The following is a 25,740-nucleotide window of genomic DNA, read 5'->3' as shown; positions in this document are numbered from 1 at the left end:
GGCTATATTTTACAAGCGGTAGGGGTCGCCGTGGAATTATAGCGCGGAGTTATAACTTTTTTTCATATCTACATTCGCCGTAGCAATTTGACAAGCCGAAACAAAAGAACTGGTAAAAAAGAAGAAAAAAAAAGAACCCACTCGTTACCATCCGTCTGGCCGCACGTTCGCCTTAGGGTCGCCCTGCGGGCACCTTGCGTCTGCCTTGAAAATTATATGGCCGCCGCAGGAACGCCCTAAGGTCACCGTGCGACATCAAATCAAAGACCGTACGACACCCCCACGTTTTTGGTCTCCACAATTTATAAATACGCCGTGCAGCTCCCCGAAAAATAAAAACATATGTGACTGCTGCATTGTGTGACCAGGAAATACTGCAGCCGCCCTATAATTGTTAGTGGCCGTAGATTTTGCAGACCCCACGGCCGCCGTGGCAAATGTGACTTAGGCCTTAGTCTCATCCTTATAATCAGAACCTGCGCCGAATCACTCAACTTATGTTCATGGTTTTTCACGACTAGACCATTATCAATCACCTGTGCTGCATTTTGAGAAACCTTATCCCATTTGATAATAAAACAAAAATACAATATTTTACGATTATAAACCCAAGATAACCTATTGTTGTGGACAAGACTCCTCGAGGGTAACGTTGCTTAGTTCTGTTATTTCCTTAATGAATGTCTTAGAGTAAGGGTGAAGTAATTAATCGTTATATTAGATATGCGTTGCTTTTTGTCAAGACAGATGATGTGCACCCTCCAGTGTGTGTGCCTAAAAAGTGACACCCCTGTGATCCTTTCATTTTATGTTTTACCATTTGGAATCTGTCCTCTATCTCTTTTAGTGGCAGGGTAAGCCTGGTGTTGGCTTAGTGGTTAGGATGACAGCTTGGGATCCTAGGGTCTTGAGTTCAAGCCCCGTTGGGCTGCTGAATTAATACATCAGGAGATTGACTCAGCCTGTCATCCTTCCGAGGTTGGCAAAATGAGTACCAGTGCACTGGTAAGAGGGACAATGCATCAGCGGCATAGCCATGTCCCAACCAATGATGCAACCAGCAGCCACAGGCTGCACTCGATAGAAAGTGGCTGGGTTGCCATCAGCCCTCAGTTTAGGTGGGAATGTGGAACCTCACAGCTCAAGAAGAGGGGGAGGGACCACCCAGGTGACAACTAGGAGATGGTCAGTCCTCCACCCATCAAACGGGACATGCAGTTGAGAAGAGTGTAGAAACCCCAGCTGTAGCAGAAGTAGGAGACGCAGATAGCCCAGACGGGCCACGTGATCTTCGAGCCAATGGTGAGAGGGGGAGGGGTGCGGGACGTCATGTTATGACGTGGGGGGGCAAAGGCTACAAGAGCGCCTGCAGCAGAGAGGAGCAGATACCATACCAGGGAGCCTCGCTGGGCAGCCTGCACGCAAGGGGCCGTGGGATTTCCCCCCGAAGCGGCACCCTTTTGCTGCTGCGTTCTCCACCACACACCATACCCACTCTCTGTGCCAGGATCGGTCTGCAGCACAACCTGTGCCTTTCCTGCTCACGTCTCCTGCTGGGATCAAGCTGTGTCTTGCTGGACACGGCTTGCAATATTTCAACCTTGTCACTCTATCTGGTGTATCTGCTGTGGTGTGTGTGAGGGCTCAGATAAGGCAGACTTATTTAAGGAATCTCCCGATCGTTTGTTGATTTCATGGGTGTGTTTACGGTCGTTGGGAAAGGGGTTTTTCTATTGTTTATTAAATCATTTGTCATTGCTTCCTTCTGTTCCTTCCTTGACCATGCTTTTGTTTAACAAATATACTTGGTCTTGGGGTGCATTCAAGCTGTCGTGGTCCTTCATTTGGTGATCAAAGAAAACCTGCTGAGGGTTCATTGGCAGCAGCAATTAGTGTCACACATTCAGACAGTGCCACACGTCTCTGGCTCGCTCGGCCTAATTTGATACGAGACTGTGGTGCTAATTCACGTCGTGCTCGACCAATTTGGTACTCCATTCTGTACGGTAGCCCGGCTTTTAGACACGTGATCAGACAGGGAGTTTCAAACCAGTTGACTGTTTCGGTCGCATTGAGCAAGGTGACTCACCAGATTGAAATCAGGCAACTGGAACGGACAGGACGACTACAACAATATATTACCGGCACTTTCTTGGTTCGGCTGCACATCGGCACAACTCGAGGTATTTCTTCATGAGAGTTATGTTGTGTTCAAGTGGAAATGTCATCAGTGTCCCCCGAGAAGCCATGTTACTTACACCCACAAGGGAAACCTTCACTGGGAACACTCGTGAGTGCACCATGAATGCGATTGCGGTTTTTACAGATTCCATCCTTTCAATCAAATTGAACACCCGATTAATTGCGATACGAAACGTTTCATGACTTTACAGGAGATACTATTGTGGGGACCTGTTGATTCTGACATCCTGTTTTGTCGAAAGAGTTCTTTTGGCAGAGGTGAGCGAGCATGACGTGGGAGTCGGAATGTGTACGATGTGAAAATGCAGATCATGTACATAATGAGCAATTGACGGATCGTGTTCACGAAACGTTGGTATGAATAATATTGGATAAATATGTTTCCCAAAATGCCAACAAGCAGGATCCCCTGCGATCGCATTGGAACTGGCCTGAAACTCGATGCTCACATTTGGTTTGTGTAGAGCGATTTATGGTAGCAGTTTCACTCGATGTACAACTTCATAAATGCAGTCCACTAGAACTTCGGCTGGTAGGATGGCCTTGAGGTATGTACACAGCTCTGGGCTGTCACGCCTGGGTCGGAATCCCGACCCAGATTTAAACTGTCATCCTGATGTCTCATAGGCAGGGCAAGGTATCAATGTGTGTGCCGTCCCTCAGATGTTAAACTGGGCGTCCTCTCTACCAACATTAGCTGTGGTGGACATTAAGATCCCACAGTGTCCTTAATGAGGATTAGGAAAGCCCCTGACTGCTGCGAAGGCAGTGGCAAACCACCCAACAAAAACCGTGCCAAGAAACTGCTTTGCCAGCATCAACACTGCAAAGAGTATGGTACACATCATCACTAGAACTAAACAAATGTAGTGCATGGTATGAATAAGACTCACCACATATGTAAAAGATGTAAGGCCAACCAAGTGTGTCTGCCAGGACACCGGACAATGGTAGAGCGATAACGGTCCCAAAATACGATCCTGCGTGTCCCATAGAGGAGGGGAAACAGAGGGGGGGGGCTCAGATTTACAAGGTATCCCCCCTTTAAAATGCCACCCATGTGCATGTGATTGTTTTCCAATGAAGTGATTTTTTGTTTGTTTGTTTGTTTTGCAACTTCACAAAGGGAGCGAATCATCTGAATAAGCATTTGTTTGTTTATCTTTCACTTCCCCCACAGAAATTTTATTGTATTAAAGAAATACGTGTAAATAAATGTAATTAAATATTATGATGATTATATTCATCCAGAAACTTTATGGTTGTATTGGTGAGAGAGAGAGTTCTCCTCTTCAGAGCATTCTACTCTTGGTTATATACACCTACTCCAGCACTCTAATAATGCTTGGAAACATCTTTAGCACTCATCCTTCCTTAGATTTGGGTGTGCACTCATCTATTGGTACATTGCAGTTGTCGTGTTTGCTCATCTTATGATGCATTGCATTGTGCACTTATCTTTTGTTACCTTGTATATAAGGTCAAGGCACGAGGAAGAACAGTAACACTGAACAGAAAAGGACACAACAGAACAGAAGGAACAGTAAAAGTGGGGGGAACACCAACAGTGTCGGGTTGAAGAATAAAACAGAGGGAGAGTTGGACAAATAAGGGAAGTGGGGGAGAAATAGACGGAGGGGAGGACGCATGGGGTGGACAAGATGAATATGGAAGGAAACTCTCAGAAAGGAAAAAATGGAAATTTAGAAGGAGGTGGGTTTGGGTTGCGGTGGGGGGGGAGTGGTTACGGGGGTAGAAAGGATCATGATTTAGACGTGCAATAATCTGAAATGGTGGTGAACAGCTGCCTTGAAGACCTGAGGGAATGATTAGATCGAAGTGAATGTGGAAGTTGGTTTCACAGCTGAGAAAAAAGATGAACGAATGAATGGAGGTAAGCAGTGATCCTGGATTTAGGAAGTTTCACCAAAAGGGGTTTGATGGTGGACTACGTGCACTCTGCAGAAACCTAGGGGAAACCTTTCTGCAGAAAGCTTTCTTAGAACATCCTCAAAGGATAGGAATAGCAGAGGGTGCAAGACCATAAAGGAGGCAGTGTAACAAAGAGAGACCACCGACCTGTCTGCGATGGGAAAGTGATCGGCCCAGAGATTCAGCTCCATCGTGGGATAGTCCATTAACCGTGATAGCCTTGATTTCCACAGCATCAAGCAGAACAACGTGTGAAGCAGAGGAGCCAGGCCAGAGGGGAGAGCAGTACTCCATAAAGTGATTCTTCACCATCGAGAGCTCGGGCCAAAAACGATATATAGCACGATATCTCAAAAAGTTGTGGACGGAACCGGACGAAACTTGATGGACACATTGGGTGTGTGACAAGGAATAATTGATTCGATTTTTGTGAAGAACCAGATACGGATCTGATAATTTTTTAAGTGATTCTTCTCCATTGAGAGATCAGGCTCAAAAACGATACATAGCACGATGTCTCAAAAATGTATTGGGCCAGATATGTTCTCGTGGATCAGGCATAACAGCGTAGAGATATGTGCTCTTCTGAGTGCCCTTCAAGTTGGTCATTGAATTCAACCACCAACTATTTTTGAGGTCAAATTTGTTTTATGGATTTTGCAAGTATCGTGCTGTGCACGACGTCTTTTTTGTTACTTGCAAAATTGAAGATTTTTAAAGTGTATTGGTCAGTGGATTTTGTTATTCTGTTTGTCTTGTCAATCGCATATAGCTCACAATTTAAAAATGATCTTCACTAAACTTCATCAAGTTGTCGGAGTTGTCTCAACTGAGAAGTCTATTGATTTTGAGGTCAAAAGTCATCGTGAGGTCACATTTCTAAAATCGTCATTTTTCATCCGATTGACTTGAAATTTGAAGAGGAATTGCATATTGCGTCACTTAATTCGGAAACCAACTATTTCTGAGATCAAAAGGTCAACTCAAGGTCAAACTTATAAAATCAATTCTTGTTTGTTTGCGTGCAGGATATATCAAAAGATTGTGCATGGATTCCAACGAAACTTGGAAAGGTTGGGTGTGTAACGAGGACAAATCGAGTTGATTTTGGTGAAGATCCAGATCCGGATACGAGAATTTTCTTAAGTTTTAAAGGGATTCTTCACTGTTGAGAGATGGGGCTAAAAACGATAAATGGCATGATATTTCAAAAATTTATTCGCCCCAATATGTTCTACTGGATCAAGCATTGCATGGTGGAGGTATGCGCTCTACCGCGTGCCCTTCTAGTTAACCTCCGCCATCGAAGATGGATGGAGGTTACTGTTTTCACCCCTTTCTTGTTTGTTTGTGAACCGTATTACGGAAAAACTCCTCGACGGATTTCGACGAAACTTGGTGGGGGGGTTAGGTCTGGTCCAAGGATCATGCCATTAGATTTTGGACTTGGTCCAAAATCCAATATGGCCGCTATGGCGGCCAATTTGAAAAAATATTTGAATTTTTTTTTTTGTATTTCTACATGTTTTAAGTGATTTCCAACCCCCCCCCCAAAAAAAATTGTTAGAGAAAAAAAATTTTTGCAACTTTTTTTCAACAAAATTTCGATTTCTTTTTTTGCATTTCTACATGTTTTAAGTGATTTCCAACCCCCTCCCAAATAATTGTTACCCCCCCCAATTGTTTTTGCATTTCTACATGTTTTAAGTGATTTCCAACCCCCTCCCCCACCCCCCCACAAAAATTGTTAGAGAAAAAAAATTTGCAAATTTTTTTCAACAAAATTTCGATTTTTTTTCATTTCTACATGTTATAAGTGATTTCCAACAAAAAAAACATGCCAAAACTAGAGGGGGAGCACTCGGGAGAGTGCAAAACCTCCGCCGCCAATACTGCTGGGTCACTCAAGTGAACCTTATATCTTATTCATTAAATATGATGTCAACAGTGCTGAGGGTTATAGTTTTTTTCTCCAACATTTTTTTTTGGGGGGGGGGGGTTGGAAATCACTTAAAACATGTAAAAATGGAAAAAAAAAATCGAAATTTTGTTGAAAAAAAAGTTGCAAAAATTTTTTTCTCTAACAATTTTCTTTGGGGGGGGTTGGAAATCACTTAAAACATGTAGAAATGCAAAAAAAAATTTTTCCTTTTTTTGGGGGGTAACAGTTTTTTTTTGGGGGGGTTGGAAATCACTTAAAACATGTAGAAATGCAAAAACAATTGGGGGGGTAACAATTATTTGGGGGGTTGGAAATCACTTAAAACATGTAGAAATGCAAAAAAAATTCTCTATTTTTTTGGAGGGGGGTAAAAAAAAATTGGGGGGGGGGGGTTGGAAATCACTTAAAACATGTAGAAATGCAAAAAAAAAAAAAATTTCTCTAACAATTTTTTTTGGGGGGGGGGACCAAGTCCAAAATTTAATGGCATAATCCTTGGACTATACCTAACCCCCCCCCCCCACCAAGTTTCGTCGAAATCCGTCGAGGAGTTTTTCCGTAATACGGTTCACAAACAAACAAACTCAAAGGGGTGAAAACAGTAACCTCCATCCATCTTCGAAGATGGCGGAGGTTAATTATAATTGCGGCTGATTTTGGAACTTCAGGTGGATATACCCACGTAAAATCAATTTCTGTCTCAAGGAATCTAGTTATGACGAATGAATTGAGTATGTAAAAGTTAAAAGTAAAAGGGAAAGTTGCAAACTATAACTCTGTGAGCACTGTTGACGTCAAATTGAATGAATAGGATATCAGGTTCACTTGAGTGACCTAGCAGTATTGGCGGTGAAGGTTTTGCACTCTACCGAGTGCTCCCCCTCTAGTTTCCTATGTATTAAATAGGTGACCTCATAAAACGAATGATACAATATTGTTATTCAGTGTTGCAAATTTACATTCCAGCACAATCTCCGAAGCTCACCATAAAACCTGAAAGAACCAGAGAGTTGGTGTCAAAGCCACCCAATGCTCGCCTGTTTATACATTTATCGTTTTTATAAGACTAGTCTAATAATATTTTTTTATAAAGCATTGCAGTGAAGTCTGATCCAAATAATTTTAAAGCAATATATGTATTTGTATATTGTAATCAGTAAAAAAAAAGTGTGGTAGATAAAAACATTAGAAAGGAAAAAACTTGCACCAAAAACTTTAACATTTTCACGCTCATGCTGACGCTGACGCTCACGCCGGGGGTATCGCTATAGCTCTCTGTTCTTCGAACAGGCGAGCTAAAAATTATTAGCTTTGTCTCAAAACAAGGTGTAACCAAATCCTCCCATGAGGATGTGAATACTGTACTACAGAGTGAGTCAGTGTTTGCTAAACATATCCACCATACCTGCATAACTGAAGGAGATGAGCTGGCTACGTTCCAGTGGTGGAGCCCATTTGGCCCACATGGAGTGCATTGTGGGAAATGTTACTCCCTGGGAAAAAGAGATCATTCATGAAACCACAAAAACCAAACATTGTTTTTTTCAAAACATGAAGCAATAAATGTGGCCTTGTGGTGATGTAAACAGTGGTGACATTAGCTTTTAATGAGGGGTGTGAAGCTGGTGATACATTATGCTAATACTTGAAAACACCATTCCATATTTTCCTTTACGGTTTACACGGTGCTCTCAGGAATGTTTGGCCAACATCATTCACAGACCTCATTCAAGTCGAGATTCATTGTTAATGAATTATGTGAGTTTGTGATCATTATCCCCACATTTTTTTTTGAAAAAAACGAGGGGACATTGTATTCAGCTGCGTTTGTCAACCCGTCCGTCCATCCGTCATGCTATCTACTCCTAAACGGTTGTGCAGAAATTCACCAAATGTGGTAGTTATGATCACCGCATGGCAGGAAGGTGTGAGAGTAATGGCGTTTTTGCCCCCACACCCTGAGCGGGGTCAAAAGGTCAAACAGCGAAAATTGCAATTACGAGCATACCCCTGGAGGTGGGGACTTGGGAGTCAAAATAATAATACATCCATCCATTCATTGGGACCATACTCTGTGCAGAGCGTTGGTGCCGCCTAAGCAGTCTTCCTGGCTATTGGGCACAATCCTGGACGGGTCGCCTCTCCGACACAGGATACCAGCAAGCTGGTACTCATTTTTGCCGACCTCCGAAGGATAACAAGCAGAGTCAACCCCACCTGGTATTAATTCAACAGCCGAGTGGGATCCCAAGCCCACCACTCCAACCATTAAGCCAACACCAGGCATCATGAAAATAATGTTTTATCAAAATTCGATATTGGGTCATTCCTGGTGGAATGTTTTGCCATCTTTCAACTTCGCTTTTGGTGGGAAGTGTGGGGTTTTGCGATAACATGCCATCGACTTCGCTCGAGTTTCATTTACGAAGCTGACACAATGCTGTTTACAGGTTTGTGATGTAAAGGGACCTTATGGGATAGCTTTACACAGGATGAGCAATTGGGATTTAAAAGCACACAGGTTCAACACTTATCACACCATCGCACAATTTCGTGGTTTCACGTATGGAACATACTAACCTCTCCAAGCCCCTCCACAAACCTCACAAGGATCAAGTAGAAGACACCCATCTCGGCAGCGATGGGTGTCAGCAAGGTGAACAACCAGGTGCAAGTGATGCCAAACCCAAACAGCAGCTTGCCACCATAGCGATCCGCCAAGTACCCGCCTGGGATCTGTGTCACGATGTAGCCGTAGAAAAATGCTCCCAAAATCCAGCCTTGGGTCTTTGAGTCCCAGCTGAACTGAGGTCCCTGCAGGTATCATGGAATATATCAACTCACTGTAGGGGAAATGGTGTAATTGAACATGTTGCAGTCAATGCTCACTAATCTGTTTATTAATTATGGCCACCATCGGATTCCAAAATAAACTGCAAATGGATCTGATGCCAAAACGGCTCATTCATAATATCTTTGCTTCTTCTTCTTCTTCTTGTACCATATAAAATTAATTTGGAGTTGGCGGTTTACAAAGAATGTATGATTCGCCCAAATCTTTGATGAACCGGTTGGTCAGGCTTGACGAAAGCTATTTTGGAAAGGAATTTGTAATTTGTTCAGGGTGCTGGCAATAACTCACCTACTATTTATGAAAGACACAATGGGATCTTTACTGTCCACCAATTCATGCTAGCAGATGAGACACTCGGCTTCATCCAAGTTACGGTGTACCAATCGATGCAACAAACTACCAATCCAACGGTTACAGTGCCTACAGGAAGTTTACACCCCCTTACAACATTTTCACGTTTTGTTGCCTTATAGCCTGGAATTAAATTGTATTAAACCAGATTTCCCCCCCCCCCCCCCAATCTTTATTTACACATCGTAACTCACGACTTCCAAGTTAAAAACAAATTCTACAAATTTCACACAATTAAAAATACAAAACCAGAATATCTTGCTTGGGTAAGTGTCCACCCTCATAATAGCAATTTTAAATTAGCTCAGGTGTAACCAATCACCTTTAAAATCACACACCAATTTAATTGGCCTCCACCTGTGTTAAATTTATGTGATTCTGATTGTTCCAGAATAAAATCAGCTGTTCCTGTACGTTTCCTCTGCTGGGTAATGCATTTCACAGCAAACACTCAACCATGAGCCCCAAGGAGCTTTCAAAAGACCTCCAGGATAAAGTTGTGGAAAGGCACAGATCAGGAGATGAGTATAATAATATTTTAAAGGCCTTGAATATCCCTTCGAGAACAGTCAAGATAATCATTAAGAAGTGGAAGGCATATGGTACCACCAAGACCCTGCCTAGATCAGGCCGTCCCTCAAAACTGTGTGACCACGCAAGGAGGAGACTGATCAGAGAGGCCACCAAGAGGCCAATGGCAACTTTCAAACAGCGACATGCCATTATGGCAAATACTGCTCACTGTGTACATGTCACAACAATATCCCAAGCACTCCACAAATCTGGCCTGTACGGTGGGGTGGCAAGAAGGAAGCAATTACTCAAAAAAGCCCACCTTGAATCCCATCTGAGGTATGCACAAAACCACTCTGAGATTCTGAAGCCATGTGGCAAAAGGTTTTGTGATCTGACGAAATCAGGATGGAACTTTTTGGCCTAAATGCAAAATGTTACGTTTGGCGCAAACTCAACACAGCACATCACCCAAAGAACACCATCCCTACTGTGAAGCATGGTGGTGGCAGCAACATGTTATGGGGATGTTTTTATTCAGCAGTGACTGGTGGGGCACTTGTCAGGAAATAAGGGAAAGTGGATGGAGCAAAATACAGAAAATTCCTGGAGGAAAACCTGCTGCCTTCTTCAAGAAAACTGAAATTGGGATGGAAGTTTACCTTTCAGCATGACGACCCAAAGCACACAGCCACAAACCAGTTTTGTACAGAAGAATGGGAAAATATTGCAACACTGGTGTGTCTAAGGAACAAAAGGATAAATGTCCTTGAGTGACCCAGTCAGAGCCCTGACCTAAATCCAATCGAAAATCTGTGGCATGACTTGAAGATTGCTGTCCATCATCACTCCCCATGAAACTTTGCTGAGCTTGTCCAGTTTTGTGCAGAAGAATGGGCCAAATATTGCCAATCAAGGTGTGCAAAAGTAGTAGAGACCTATCCCAACAGATTCAGCTGTAATTGCTGTCAAAGGTGCTTCCACCAAGAATTAACCTGCCGGGGGAGGGGGGAGGTGTACACTTATCCAACCAGGATATTCGAGTTTTTTTTTTTTTTTTTGTATACCTTGTCGAGGCTCGTATAAGGGCTAACACACAACGCACATCAAGGGGGTCACGAAACAAGAGGGGCGGGAGTGGGAAGGACAAAACAGTGGGGAACAGCGACATTAGATCTGTGGAAGGGAGAGGGATGGGGTGGGGAACATGGGGTATACAAGATGGACATTACAGGGACTTTCAGGAAGGAAAGCAGGGAATTTGAAGGAGGTGGATTTGGGGTGAATTAACGGGGGTAGAAAAGATCAAGGATTTGGACGGGCGACGATAAGAGGTGGAGGTGAACAGCTGTTTTGAATGCCTGGAGGGAAGAATGGGATTGAATCAAGTGAGGAAATTTATTCCAAAGGCGGGAAAAAAGAGGAATGAAAGAGTGAAGGTGAGCAGTGATTCGTGATTTTGGTAGTTTTACCAGAAGGGGATTGTTGGCGGACCTTGAACGCCCTGTGGAAATGTGGTGGGGACAAATCACAGACAGAGCAGGGAGGGGGTGAGACTGGAAAGGAGATGGTAGAAGACAGAAAGACCACCGACCAGCCTGCGGTGAGAGAGTGAGAGGCCCAAAGACTCAGCCTCATCGTGGGAGATACCAATGATCCAAAATGCCATGGTTTCCACAGCGTGAAGCTGAGAAAGGTGAGAGCAGGAGCACCAGCCCAGAGGGGAGAGCAGTATTCCATCAAGCTGCAGACAAAAGCTTTATCAGTGGTCAGGAGCTCAGGTGGGCCAAAGAAGGACTTTGCACGACGGAGGATTCCCAGTCGGCGACTGGCTTTGGACAGTGTGACCACTCCTCATTTTCATAAATGCCAAGATGAGTCAATGAAAAAAGCCAAGAATTCACAAGGTTTCGGAAAAGCGATGATAATAGAAAACCTATAGAAAACCCAGAAACCTATAGAGACATAGTGAGAGTGTGAGATTTGTCCGGATTGAAAGACATGTTCCACGTGTTGGACCAGTTTGTGATTTTATTCAGATCTGTAGAGAGTGAAAGAGCTGCTGCCTGCCAGTCTGAGGGATGACAGATATAGTACAGCAGAGGGTGGAGTCATCAGCAAAGAGATAAAGAGGATTTTCCAGAGAGTCGGAGAGATTATTGATGAAAAACAGAAAAAGAACAGGGCCCAGAACGCTACCTTGAGGAACTCCAGCCTGGACAGGAAGAGGGGATGAGAGAACTCCATTTGGGGCCACACGTTGACTGCGACAGGAGAGGAAGTCTGCGAGCCATGAGTGGAGATGGCCTTGGATATCATGGGAAGAGAATTTGGTGAGCAGGGCAGGGTGCCAGACTGTGTCAAAAGCACATGATATGTCCAGGGATACGGCTCAGATTTCCTGTCTGGCATTGAGAACCTCCATCCATTGTTGGGAGAGCAGAAGCAGCATATCCAGGGTAGAGTGACCTGGTCTGAAATTAAATTGATGATCGGAATTCAAGCCATTGGAGAAGAAGAAGGATTTGATGTCTGAAGCGATGATGGATTCCATAACCTTGCTGATGATTGGCAGAAGGCTGATTGGTCTGTAGTTGCAGGGATCTGTTTTTGCACGTTTTTATGCCGGGCAGTAATGTTTGCTGATTTCCAAGCAGATGGCAGATGACCTTGAGCAAAAAGAGAGGGTGAATATAACAGAGAGATTGTGAGCAAGCGCAGAGGAGCAGGTTTTTAGGACATGTGGGCTGATGATGTCTGGACCAGTTGCAGAATCTGAGTCGAGGTTTGACAGCAAGCTCTCCACCTTGTCAGAGGAAAAGGACACAGAGTCCAGAGACAGTTGGGTGCGACTGGGTAAGGTAGGTACAGAAAGCGATGGGTTTCGGACACAATATTTCGATGCAAACACTAAGTTTAGGCATTCAGCCTTTTCAAGTGCGTTATCAGCAGTGCGGCCGTTTGAGGTAAGGGGGGGGATGGAGGGGGAACATACACCAGAAACAGATTTGATTAGATGCCACCAGGATTTGGAGGAGGGAGAGAGATTTGAGAGTTCAGACTTGAGATGAGAAAGATGTTGTTTTCTGGCTCTCCTGAGGGTAGACACACACTTGCTCCAAGCTTTGTGGAAGGAACTGAGATTACCCCCAGTTGGGTTTGCTTTCCATGAGGCAAACGCAAGTTGTTTCAGGACCACTGCCTCACCACAAGCTTAGTTTTGTATTTTTTTAAATCAATTTTCGGAATTTCGTAGAATTTGTTTTTCCCTTGGAAGTTGTGGGTTACAATGTGATAATATATGTGGAAAAAGTCTGATTTAACGCAATTTAATTCCAGGCTATAAGGCAACAAAAGTTGAAAATTTTGAAAGGGGGTGTAGACTTTCAAGAGGCACTGTATCGTCAGCTTGACAATCAAACCCAAACCTGACAGGTGACTATTCCAACCCACGCCACATCTGCAATATCTCGAGGGTTGATGCAATAGAATTATTATTTCATATTTTGCAGCAACTTAGTGATGTACTGCAGCAACACTTCACTGTTCACCAACCTTGGGAGCAATTGCAGACTGGCTGATATTGTGCCAAGGCATGGGGCAAACTTTGCTATTGATGGTTTCGGATGTGCTTGTGTGGTTGACCATGACCACCATCGCGACGCTGAGGTTCACGCGTAGGGCGTAGACGATGCTGAAACCCAGGAAGGAGATGAAGGCAAGGACGTGCCGAGTCTGACAGCATGGCTGTCGTGCTGCAAAATAGGACAATAGGTCACTTGACAATAAGAACAGCCAAAACATGATCAGACAGTCTTGAAGAGATTGTAAAAAAAAACTTTATGGTTCTTTGAAAAATGAAAACTCCAGACCAGAAAACAAGTTGGAGGTAAACCTTCAACAACTCATGCCTTTTGAAAATATGACACATTCATGCTGTTTTCTGTGCAAAGCAATCAATGGAGTTCGTGAACAATACACTTATAAAGTTCTGTGGAATGGTTTGATCAAGTGAACAAAAGATTTGTATAATGCAAAGCAAAACTCGACTGAAGTCGATGGCAGGCCATCACAAATCCCCATGCTTCCCTCCAAAGTTGAAAGGTGGCAAAAAGTTTCACCAGGAATGAACCAATATCAAATTTTGAGTTGAAAGATTTCCCCGTTATAACCCCTGTAACTCATCCGAAATCCCCACATAATGGGGCATGAATCGGGGTTCAAATCAAAAAAAAAATTGTTACATATTTCATGTGTCCCCCAAAGTTGATTTAAAATAAATTTTCATTAAAAAACGTGCCTGTAATTGCATTTTTCAGAATTCGACCTTTGGACCAAGCTGCAAGGGTGGGGTCAAAATGACTGCTCCTGCAACTTCTTGCCATATGGTGATAACTACCAAGTTTGGTGAATTTCTGCCCAACCGTTTAGGAGGAGATAGTGTGAGGGAGGGACAGACGGAACCAATTTCAATATCCCACACTTTTTTCAAAAAGCATGAAGAAAAAAGGAAATGGTGACCAATGGAATATGTGCAAAGCTATTGTTAGAGTAGATGGACAATCGTCTGAAGCACGAAGCAACAGTTGGAGTTGGTGAACAATACAGTATTATGAAAAACTAGGCAATGGTTTGAGTTCGTGAACAATACTATGAAGTGTTTAGTAATAGTTTGAGTGAGTGAATAATAGTATGAAGTGTTTAGTAATAGTTTGAGTGAGTGAATAATAGTATGAAGTGTTGAGCAATAGTTTGAGTGAGTGAATAATAGTATGAAGTGTTTAGCAATAGTTTGAGTGAGTGAATAATAGTATGAAGTCTTTAGCAATAGTTTGAGTTAGTGAATAATAGTATGAAGTCTTTAGCAATAGTTTGAATTAGTGAATAATAGAATGAAGTCTTTAGCAATAGTTTGAGTTAGTGAATAATAGTATGAAGTGTTTAGCAATAGTTTGAGTTAGTGAATAATAGTATGAAGTCTTTAGCAATAGTTTGAGTGAGTGAATAATAGTATGAAGTCTTTAGCAATAGTTTGAGTTAGTGAATAATAGTATGAAGTCTTTAGCAATAGTTTGAGTTAGTGAATAATAGTATGAAGTCTTTAGCAATAGTTTGAGTTAGTGAATAATAGTATGAAGTCTTTAGCAATAGTTTGAGTTAGTGAATAATAGTATGAAGTCTTTCGCAATAGTTTGAGTTAGTGAATAATAGTTTGAGTGAGTGAATAATAGTATGAAGTGTTTCGCAATAATTTGAATGAGTGAATAATAGTATGAAGTGCTTCGCAATAGTTTGAGTTAGTGAATAATAGTATGAAGTGTTTAGTAATAGTTTGAGTGAGTGAATAATAGTATGAAGTGTTTAGTAATAGTTTGAGTGAGTGAATAATAGTATGAAGTGTTTAGCAATAATTTGAATGAGTGAATAATAGTATGAAGTGCTTCGCAATAGTTTGAGTTAGTGAATAATAGTATGAAGTGTTTAGTAATAGTTTGAGTGAGTGAATAATAGTATGAAGTGTTTAGTAATAGTTTGAGTGAGTGAATAATAGTATGAAGTGTTTAGCAATAGTTTGAGTGAGTGAATAATAGTATGAAGTGTTTAGTAATAGTTTGAGTGAGTGAATAATAGTATGAAGTGTTTAGCAATAGTTTGAGTGAGTGAATAATAGTATGAAGTGTTTAGCAATAGCTTGAGTGAGTGAATAATAGTATGAAGTGTTTAGCAATAGTTTGAGTGAGTGAATAATAGTATGAAGTGTTTAGCAATAGTTTGAGTTAGTGAATAATAGTATGAAGTCTTTAGCAATAGTTTGAGTTCGTGAATAATAGTATGAAGTCTTTAGCAATAGTTTGAGTGAGTGAATAATAGTATGAAGTCTTTAGCAATAGTTTGAGTTCGTGAATAATAGTATGAAGTCTTTAGCAATAGTTTGAGTGAGTGAATAATAGTATGAAGTCTTTAGCAATAGTTTGAGTTAGTGAATAATAGTATGAAGTCTTTAGCAATAGTTTGAGTTAGTGAATAATAGTATGAAGCCTTTTGCAATAGTTTGAGTTAGTGAATAATAGTGTGAAGTCTTTCGCAATAGCTTGAGTGAGTGAATAATAGTTTGAATGAGTGAATAATAGTTTGAATGAGTGAATAATAGTATGAAGTGTTTCACAATAATTTGAATGAGTGAATAATAGTATGAAGTGTTTTGCAATAGTTTGAGTTAGTGAATGATAGTATGAAGTCTTTAGCAATAGTTTGAGTGAGTGAATAATAGCTTGAATGAGTGAATAATAGTTTGAGTTAGTGAATAATAGTATGAAGTGTTTCGCAACAATTGGAATGAGTGAATAATCGTATGAAGTGTTTCACAATAGTTTGAGTGAGTGAATAATAGTATGAAGTGTTGAGCAATAGTTTGAGTTAGTGAATAATAGTATGAAGTCTTTAGCAATAGTTTGAGTGAGTGAATAATAGTATGAAGTGTTTAGCAATAGTTTGAGTTAGTGAATAATAGTATGAAGTCTTTAGCAATAGTTTGAGTGAGTGAATAATAGTTTGAATGAGTGAATAATAGTATGAAGTGTTTCGCAATAATTTGAATGAGTGAATAATAGTATGAAGTGTTTCGCAATAGTTTGAGTTAGTGAATAATAGTATGAAGTGTACAGCAATAGTTTGAGTGAGTGAATAATAGTTTGAATGAGTGAATAATAGTTTGAATGAGTGAATAATAGTATGAAGTGTTTCGCAATAATTTGAATGAGTGAATAATAGCATGAAGTGTTTCGCAATAATTTGAATGAGTGAATAATAGTATGAAGTGTTTCGCAATAGTTTGAGTTAGTGAATAATAGTATGAAGTGTACAGCAATAGTTTGAGTGAGTGAATAATAGTTTGAATGAGTGAATAATAGTTTGAATGAGTGAATAATAGTATGAAGTGTTTCGCAATAATTTGAATGAGTGAATAATAGCATGAAGTGTTTCGCAATAATTTGAATGAGTGAATAATTGTATGAAGTGTTTCGTAATAGTTTGAGTTAGTGAATAATAGTATGAAGTGTTTCGCAATAATTTGAATGAGTGAATAATAGTATGAAGTGTTTCGCAATAATTTGAATAAGTGAATAATCGTATGAAGTGTTTCGCAATAGTTTGAGTTCGTGAATAATAGTATGAGGTGTTTCGCAATAGTTTGAGTGATTGAATAATAGTATGAAGTGTTTAGCAATAGTTTGACTTAGTGAATAATAGTTTGAATGAGTGAATAATAGTTTGAATGAGTGAATAATAGTATGAAGTGTTCAGCAATAGTTTGAGTGAGTGAATAATAGTTTGAATAAGTGAATAATAGTTTGAATGAGTGAATAATAGTATGAAGTGTTTCGCAATAATTTGAATGAGTGAATAATAGTATGAAGTGTTTCGCAATAGTTTGAGTTAGTGAATAATAGTATGAAGTCTTTAGCAATAATTTGAGAGAGTGAATAATAGTATAAAGTGTTTTGCAATAGTACGAGTTCGTGAATAATAGTATGAAGTGTTTCGCAATAGTTTGAGTGAGTGAATAATAGTATGAAGTCTTTAGCAATAATTTGAGAGAGTGAATAATAGTATAAAGTGTTTTGCAATAGTATGAGTTCGTGAATAATAGTATGAAGTGTTCAGCAATAGTTTGAGTGAGTAAATAATAGTATGAAGTGTTTAGCAATAATTTGAGTGAGTGAATAATAGTATGAAGTGTTTAGCAATAGTATGAGTTAGTGAATAATAGTATGAAGTGTTCAGCAATAGTTTGCGTGAGTGAATAATAGTATGAAGTGTTTAGCAATAATTTGAGTGAGTGAATAATAGTATGAAGTGTTTAGCAATAGTAAGAGTTAGTGAATAATAGTATGAAGTGTTCAGCAATAGTTTGAGTGAGTGAATAATAGTTTGAATGAGTGAATAATAGTTTGAATGAGTGAATAATAGTATGAAGTGTTTCGCAATAATTTGAATGAGTGAATAATAGTATGAAATGTTTAGCAATAGTTTGAGTTTGTGAATAATAGTATGAAGTGTTCAGCACTAGTTTGAGTGAGTGAATAGTAGAATGAAGAGTTTAGCAATAGCTTGAGTAAGTGAATAATAGTATGAAGTGTTCAGCAATAGTTTGAGTTAGTGTATAATAGTATGAAGTGCGAAGTAATGCTTTGAGTGAGTGAATAATAGTTTGAAGTGTTCAGCAATAGTTTGAGTTCGTGAATAATAGTATGAAGTGTTTAGCAATAGCTTGAGTAAGTGAATAATAGTTTGAAGTGTTCAGCAATAGTTTGAGTTCGTGAATAATAGTATGAAGTGTTCAGCACTAGTTTGAGTGAGTGAATAATAGTATGAAGTGTTCAGCAATAGTTTGAGTGAGTGAATAATAGTTTGAATGAGTGAATAATAGTTTGAATGAGTGAATAATAGTATGAAGTGTTTCGCAATAATTTGAATGAGTGAATAATAGCATGAAGTGTTTCGCAATAGTTTGAGTGAGTGAATAATAGTATGAAGTGTTTATCAATAATTTGAGTGAGTGAATAATAGTATGAAGTGTTTAGCAATAGTATGAGTTAGTGAATAATAGTATGAAGTGTTCAGCAATAGTTTGAGTGAATGAATAATAGTATGAAGTGTTCAGCACTAGTTTGAGTGAGTGAATAATAGTATCAAGTGTTCAGCACTAGTTTGAGTGAGTGAATAATAGTATGAAGTGTTTAGCAATAGCTTGAGCTAGTGAATGATAGTTTGAAGTCTTTAGCAATAGTTTGAGTTGGTGAATAATAGTATGAAATGTTCAGCACTAGTTTGAGTGAGTGAATAATAGTATGAAGTGTTCAGCAATAGTATGAGTTAGTGAATAATAGTTTGAATGAGTGAATAATAGTTCGAATGAGTGAATAATCGTATGAAGTGTTTCGCAATAATTTGAATGAGTGAATAATAGCATGAAGTGTTTCGCAATAGTTTGAGTGAGTGAATAATAGTTTGAAGTGTTTAGCAATAATTTGAGTTAGTGAATAATAGTATGAAGTTTTCAGCAATAGTTTGAGTGAGTGAATAATAGTATGAAGTGTTTAGCAATAATTTGAGTGAGTGAATAATAGTATGAAGTGTTTCGCAATAATTTGAGTTAGTGAATAATAGTATGAAGTGTTCAGCAATAGTTTATGCCCTGTTGCACCCTGTGAACAACTTAGTGTTTAAGGATGAGCGCCCACTGTGAACTTGCTGTTTAAGAGTTCACCTGTGTGAACTAAAACCCTTATTCCAGGTGTTCATTGTGGTGAACAATAAGGCCTTCTTGGATAAACTGTTCTTTAATCATATCCTTCTTTGAATAACAGTCAAGAGATAAGTGTGCACAGCCGACGCCGGAGATGCAAAAACATTGTCAGACCTAATAATTGCAGAGCTGACAAAAACAGGACTTGACACGTCAAAAATATTAAGTCAGGTGTACGACGGGGCTTTGGTAATGGCTGGGAAGCACGGTGGGGTGCAAAAGTTGTTGCAAGAGATATTGGAAAGAGAAATCCCCTATGTGCACTGCTCATCTTCACTCTTTCATTCCTCTTTTTTCCCGCCTTTGGAATAAACTTCCTCACTCTATTCTTTCCCATTCTTCCCTCCAGGCTTTCAAAACAGCTGTTCACCACCACCTCTTATCTTCCCCAATCCAAATCCTCGATCTTTTCTATCCCCGATAATCCACCCAAGCCCACTTCCTTCATTTCTCCTGCTTTCCTTCCTGAAAGTCCCTGAAATGTCCATCTTCTCTTCGCCATGTTCCCCGTCCCATCCCCATCCCTCTCCCTTCCACAGTTCACCTAAGGCCAAAAAAAAAAAAATGTTGCATTGGCGTAACCCACCCGACCCTACGTTTTTTTTTTTGTTTTTTTGCTATCGAAAAATTTTGCCGACCCTATTTTATTGCTATTTTTGTTGTTTTGCTATCGTTTTCAAGTATCTTGTTGATTGCGATCGCAAAAACCCGGAAGTGTTTCGGACAGAACCCGCCGACAAAAAGGGTGGTACTCGAGCCGGGGGAGATTTTGGGAGGGATTTATTAGGAAAAAAAATAAAATAAAATAAAAAAGATCCCGACCGACCTACCCTATTTTTCAGTGACCCGTTACGCCAATGCAACATTTTTTTTTTTTGGCCTAATGTGTCTGTTCGCCACTGTTTTGTCCCTTCCACTCCCGCCCCTCTTGTCTCATGCCTCCTTGCTGTGAGTTGTGTGTTAGCTCTCATACGAGCCTCGACCAAGGTATACAAAAAAAAAAAAATCAATCACCAACTCCATCTGGTGGTTATCCACGCACTGGCAGCAGAGAAAGCTGTCACCGATTTCCTCAAGGTTTGTTGTTGCCTGTACAAATTCTTCAGAAAGCCCACTGTTGCTGCACAGTATAAAGGTGAGCGGTTAAAACGACTTCTTGATCAAAGGTGGACGGGACATTTAGCCACCGTGTCTGTGATCATAGGATCTTGAAAGGATATCACATCCTTACTGTCGGAGATTGATGCAGAGCGTGCCTACCGTGCAGAGATGAGGATGGAGGCTATTGGGCTTTTGCGGGAAGTCTCTGGGCCTGCCTTCATGTTCATTGCTATCTTTGTACAAAAACTGCTGATGTTGTTAGATGGCCCTAACAGACTCTTGCAGGTAGAGGACATGGACTTGCTAACGGGGTTGGAACTGGTGGCGAGTGCTACAGAGTGCGTGAAGAAACTCCGCTCTGAGGATGAGTTCACTGATCTGTGGAACAAGGCCAACGATGCTCGCACTTGGACACCTGCACCACCAAAACGGAGACGCACAATGCATAAGAACTTGGAACAGTTTGTAGTTTTGGAGACTAGAGGACAAAACAACGACAATGACAAGACGGAACTGCAGAGGGTTTTTTACAGCACAATTGACACTGTGCTTGGAGAGATCGCTCAGTGCTTCAGTCAGCGCAACACACAACTCGCCCGTTCACTCGCTGCCTTGAATCCTGAAAATGCCACGTTTTTGGATCCCCACTTGCTCCAGCACATCATGACATTAACAAAGTCAACCATCAGTGAAACAGAGTGTGTGGTTACAAAGCAGTTTATTCGCTCACAGACAGAAAAGCAGCCAAACGAGAGATGGACAACACAAAAACTCCTCTCAACATACCACAAAACGCTGGAAGCCATGCCAAGTGTAGTGACTGCGATGAGACTTGGACTAACATTTGGTGTGTCCACTGCCATGTGTGAAAACTCATTCTCAACATTGAGGAATGTCTTCACTGACCATCGATGGTCCATGTGCCATGCACGCAAGGCACAACTGGTACGGCTGTACTTCGAGAGAGACCTCACACGTAAATGCCTGAATGAATGGAAGGAGAAGGTCCTCAGAAGATTCCACACCGAGACACGTCACCTGCAGCTCTTCTGACAGCGAGTACAGTGGTATAAAAACTATACGAGGAGTTCAGATTGTGTGTGTGACTGCTGGTGATGCGTGTGTGGTTGTGGTTGTAGTGTGGTTGTGGTCAGCACCCGCCGTGGTCGGTTGCTTTGTACTTCTGATGTTTAAGTTAAATGTTGTGTTTGGTGCTTTGCATATCCCATATCTAGTGCTTTGTGCATAACCTTACCTCTGTGTAATTGACTGCTTTAAATGCGGACCTTGTGGTAACTTCAGGCTGGTCGTATTTGCTGTTGATCGTTTAACGGAATGATCGCAGGTCATAGCCTACTGTATCTTATTTCAAAGTGCACTGATTCTGGTGCCAACCTCCCCCGTTTAGTCATTGTATCTCTGGTATATTAATTTTCTAATGCCAATCCTTCATAACACCTTGTATAAGTGCACCTGAATTGGTGCCAATTGTCTAATCATTGAATATCTGCATTGTGAATGTGCCAGTTTGTTGCGGCTCTCCTGCATTTGAATAATTTTAAGACAAAAACATCGGAACATATTCAATCAAGCTGAGATCAATTTGGTTAGGATGCGACGGCAACCTCAGTATAGATGTGTCAATGCTGCATGAATACAATAGCATACCGGGTTATCAAAAATATGAAATATAATAATTGTGCTCCCCCCCCATCCAGTTCATATTCCCCCCTTAATACTGAGCCCTGGCTACGGGCCTGAGTGTTCAGCAATAGTTTGAGTGAGTGAATAATAGTATGAAGTGTTTAGCAATAGTTTGAGTGAGTGAATAATAGTTTGAATGAGTGAATAATGGTATGAAGTGTTTCGCAAGAATTTGAATGAGTGAATAATAGTATGAAGTGTTGAGCAATAGTTTGAATTCGTGAATAATAGTATGAAGTGTTTAGCAATAGTTTGAATTCGTGAATAATAGTATGAAGTGTTTAGCAATAGTTTGAGTTAGTGTATAATAGTATGAAGTGTTTAGCAATAGTTTGAGTTAGTGTATAATAGTATGAAGTGCGAAGTAATGCTTTGAGTGAGTGAATAATAGTGTTGCAGTTCTCGGAATCGCATGCATACAACAGATAGGTGTCCCCAAGACAGTTATTCCATTATTATACGTGTAAATAGTCTCCTTCCTTTTGTTTAGCGAGACAACAAGGGAGTGCGTTGCGATTATCTAATAGCTCGGGTTGCTTAAATCATTTTCTTCTTCATTCATCCCCACAATTCTTCTTTTCTGATTATTCCTGAGGTAAATCAGCCACATGCGCCTTGGAGGCCAGCGCGGGCGGCACCGCGGTGGGGGAAACTGCAGCACCTGCAGTGCCGTGGTGGGGAAACTGCAGCGAGTCATGTGGTGTGCTAGTTGGTGCTGGACTGTCAGCTCGAGCTTCCGATGGTCTGGGGAGAATTGCAGATTGCATTAGAAAGGCATGCAAGTAAATACCTCTTAAGAGGCTGCACGAATGGTGTTTTCTATGGCACAGGAGCACGGCCAGCATGACGCCCATACTGCACGAAACACGTACAGAGGCCAATAAAGCAGACTCCACGCCATGTTGGGCAGGTTACGAGTGTGCGGGTCAAAAAGGCTTGTTCTTGCTTTTAACCTCAATACATACTTTTAACCTCAACACATATTGATGTTCGCCCCACGCACACGCTAGCGGAGTCGTGTGAATGCGAGCGCTGGCCACGTGCGTAATGGCGGAACCGCGCGCACTATATGGAATGTGCTCGAAAGCAGACACGTACGCCGCTCGTGAAACGTGTATGGATTTATCCATGGCGATGTACCTTCGGTCCTCGCCGGCAGCGGTGGATTCTCCACGGATGGTGAACGTCTTCTCGTCTCTGCGGCCAGCGAGGTTGCGATCGAGCCAGGGAATGTACAGTGCGGGCCACGTTGGCACGCGTGTGGACGAACGCGTTGATCGGCGCTTGTCGGACGCCTAAGCGGGCGTGCGGGACCCTCGACCGCTCACCCGGGGATTTTTGTGGGATGATTCACGTGCCAATTTCGGTGTGGGCGATTCATGTCATCTCGTGGGGTCAGAGCGCAATATTCCCGCAGATTGGGATGGCCTTGCCGGAAACGAAGTGAGGCGGTTTCCGTCCCAAGCTGGCGGGCCATGTCAGGGGTCAGGGCCAATCGGAGCACCCGATCCTGGTGATGACGTTTGGATTTGGCATGGCCCCTCAGCCCCCCGAGCTGCGGGCCCTATAAAGGTCGGGGGAGTCCCTCTTGCTGGGACAGACGGTCGGACTGTGTTTCCTGCTTCTCGCCTCCACCTCCTTGTCTCCGCCCACACCACGTCGACCCCACCTGCCTCCCTGACCCCGCCTACTGCTCCACCCTCGCCATCTGGACTCCACCCCTTCTCCACTCAAGCTCCTCCTTCACGAGCACAGTCTCCACACGTGCGGCTTGGGCCAGAGACAACACACCCATTGTCGGATACCGCAACCCGGAACATCCCCCCCACCCCCGGCTGCAAAACTCCCTCTACATCCGGTTCTGTGTCTGTGTGTAAGCGTGTGTGTGTGTGTGTGTGTGTGTGTGTGTGTGTGTGTGTGTGTGTGTGTGTGTGTGTGTGTGTGTGTGTGTGTGTGTGTGTGTGTGTGTGCGTATGTGTGTGTGCTGGCGCCTGTCTGCTTTAGTAAGACTGTAGAAGATTGTTATCATTGTGATTGTTATTATTTCCACGTTAAGTCTGCTCTGTGTCGCCTTTTGTAAATTTCCTGTTTATTGTCGCACCACACCCTTCTTTCTATCTCTGCACAACACACCCCAATAAATCTTCACTGTGCCACATATTTTTCCTCACCTGCTTGTAAATAAATTATCATTAGGAATGTTCTCTGCTCATTTTTGTCTTGTCTTCCATTGATCCAGCATGGTCCGAATCTTAGTTTAGCCAATGATCCAAGTCTCTCTATCGAGTGCAGCCTGTGGCGGCTGGTTGCATCATTGGTTGGGACGCGGCTATGCCGCTGATGGAGTGTCCCCCTTACCAGTACACTGGCGCTCATTTTGCCAACCTCGGAAGGATGACAGGCTGAGTCAACCTCCTGGTGTATTTTAATTCAGTGGCCAACGGGGCTTGAACTCAGGACCCTAGGATCCCAAGCCACCACCCTAACCACTAAGCCAACACCAGGCTTAACGATCCAAGTTTAGCCAACTTTATTCCCAACGATCCATTCCTTTTAGCCGGTACGTCCTTGGCAGTGTCGCTCGGCTGATCCGGTTCGGACAAGGCGTACCGAGGGCGTGTTTTCCCGGTAATTAAACCATGTGATTAATTAGGTAACCCGATTAACCCATAGACGGGAGGACCCAAGGTCACGCGGTTGAGTTATTGGCGTCCACGGTCGGTTAAGCGACCCGCCGCATCACGGAATTATCCGTGTGCGACAGCCTACAATTCCAAGGAGTCTGGTGGGAATCAACATAGCTTCCCCCACCTTGTGGTCTTCTCACCCGACCCCCCGGCCCGCAACAATAGTATGAAGTGTTTCGCAATAGTTTGAGTGAGTGAATAATAGTATGAAGTGTTTAGCAATAGTTTGAGCGAGTGAATAATAGTATGAAGTGCAAAGCAATAGTTTGAGTGAGTGAATAATAGTATGAAGTGTTTAGCAATAGTTTGATTAGTGAACAATAGTATGAAGTGTTTAGCAATGGTTTGAGTGAGTGAACAATCGTATGAAGTGCTAAGCAATCGTGTGTTCGTGAACAATAGTATTATATGAAGTATTTTGCAACAGTTTGAGTTACTGAACAATAGTATGAAGTGTTTAGCAATGGTATGAGTTCCTGAACAATGGTATGAATTGCAAAGCAATAGTTTGAGTTAGCGAACAATAGACTTGTTAAATATTAAGCAATTGTTTGAATCTTGTGATTAAAAGCCACAATCCCTCCCTTGAACACGTGCCCATTGTTTCAAGTCAAGTTAATCCCTGAATCTCCAGGTGTTTTTCAGGTTGTCATTTGAGTCTGAGGATTGTGGTGATGGGGGTGGGTCGAGATCAGTGGGGTTATGGGGAGAAGACCTGACAATGAAGACCTGACAAGACAACTCTCAGGTGATAAAGATCCTGTAGCCGAGGAGATGTCGATGTCTCGATGTCTGTGTGTCTCTGTCTGTGAGTCTCTCTCTGTCTGTGTGTCTCTCTCTGTCTGTGTGTCTCTCTCTGTCTGTGTGTCTCTCTCTGTCTGTGTCTCTCTGTCTGTGTCTCTCTGTCTGTGTCTCTCTGTCTGTGTCTCTCTGTCTGTGTCTCTCTGTCTGTGTCTCTCTGTCTCTCTCTCTCTCTCTCTCTCTCTCTCTCTCTCTCTCTCTCTCTCTCTCTCTCTCTCTCTCTCTCTCTCTCTCTCTCTCTCTCTCTCTCTCTCTCTCTCTCTCTCTCTCTCTCTCTCTCTCTCTCTCTCTCTCTCTCTCTCTCTCTCTCTCTCTCTCTCTCTCTCTCTCTCTCTCTCTCTCT

General features: G+C 41.9%; 1 protein-coding gene across 2 annotated transcripts in view; it reads right to left on the bottom strand.

Annotated features, from left to right (window-relative positions):
* LOC147013315 (sialin-like) overlaps window positions 1-25,740 on the bottom strand; it is a 69,633-nt gene that overhangs the window by 42,316 nt on the left and 1,577 nt on the right. For both annotated transcript variants that reach the window (XM_085855027.1, XM_085855028.1), the window contains exons 2-5: window positions 13,350-13,549; window positions 8,657-8,890; window positions 7,482-7,569; window positions 3,096-3,182 (exon numbers count right to left, since the gene is read on the bottom strand). In XM_085855027.1, coding sequence (XP_085711153.1) covers window positions 3,096-3,182; window positions 7,482-7,569; window positions 8,657-8,890; window positions 13,350-13,549 — 609 coding nt within the window. The remainder of the gene's footprint in view (window positions 1-3,095; window positions 3,183-7,481; window positions 7,570-8,656; window positions 8,891-13,349; window positions 13,550-25,740) is intronic.

This window comes from Eptatretus burgeri, chromosome 14 (assembly GCF_056783735.1).
Source record: "Eptatretus burgeri isolate ZD-2024b chromosome 14, Ebu_testis_v1, whole genome shotgun sequence".
NCBI classification, from domain to species: Eukaryota; Metazoa; Chordata; class Myxini; order Myxiniformes; family Myxinidae; genus Eptatretus; species Eptatretus burgeri.
This window is presented reverse-complemented; position numbering and strand designations above follow the sequence as displayed.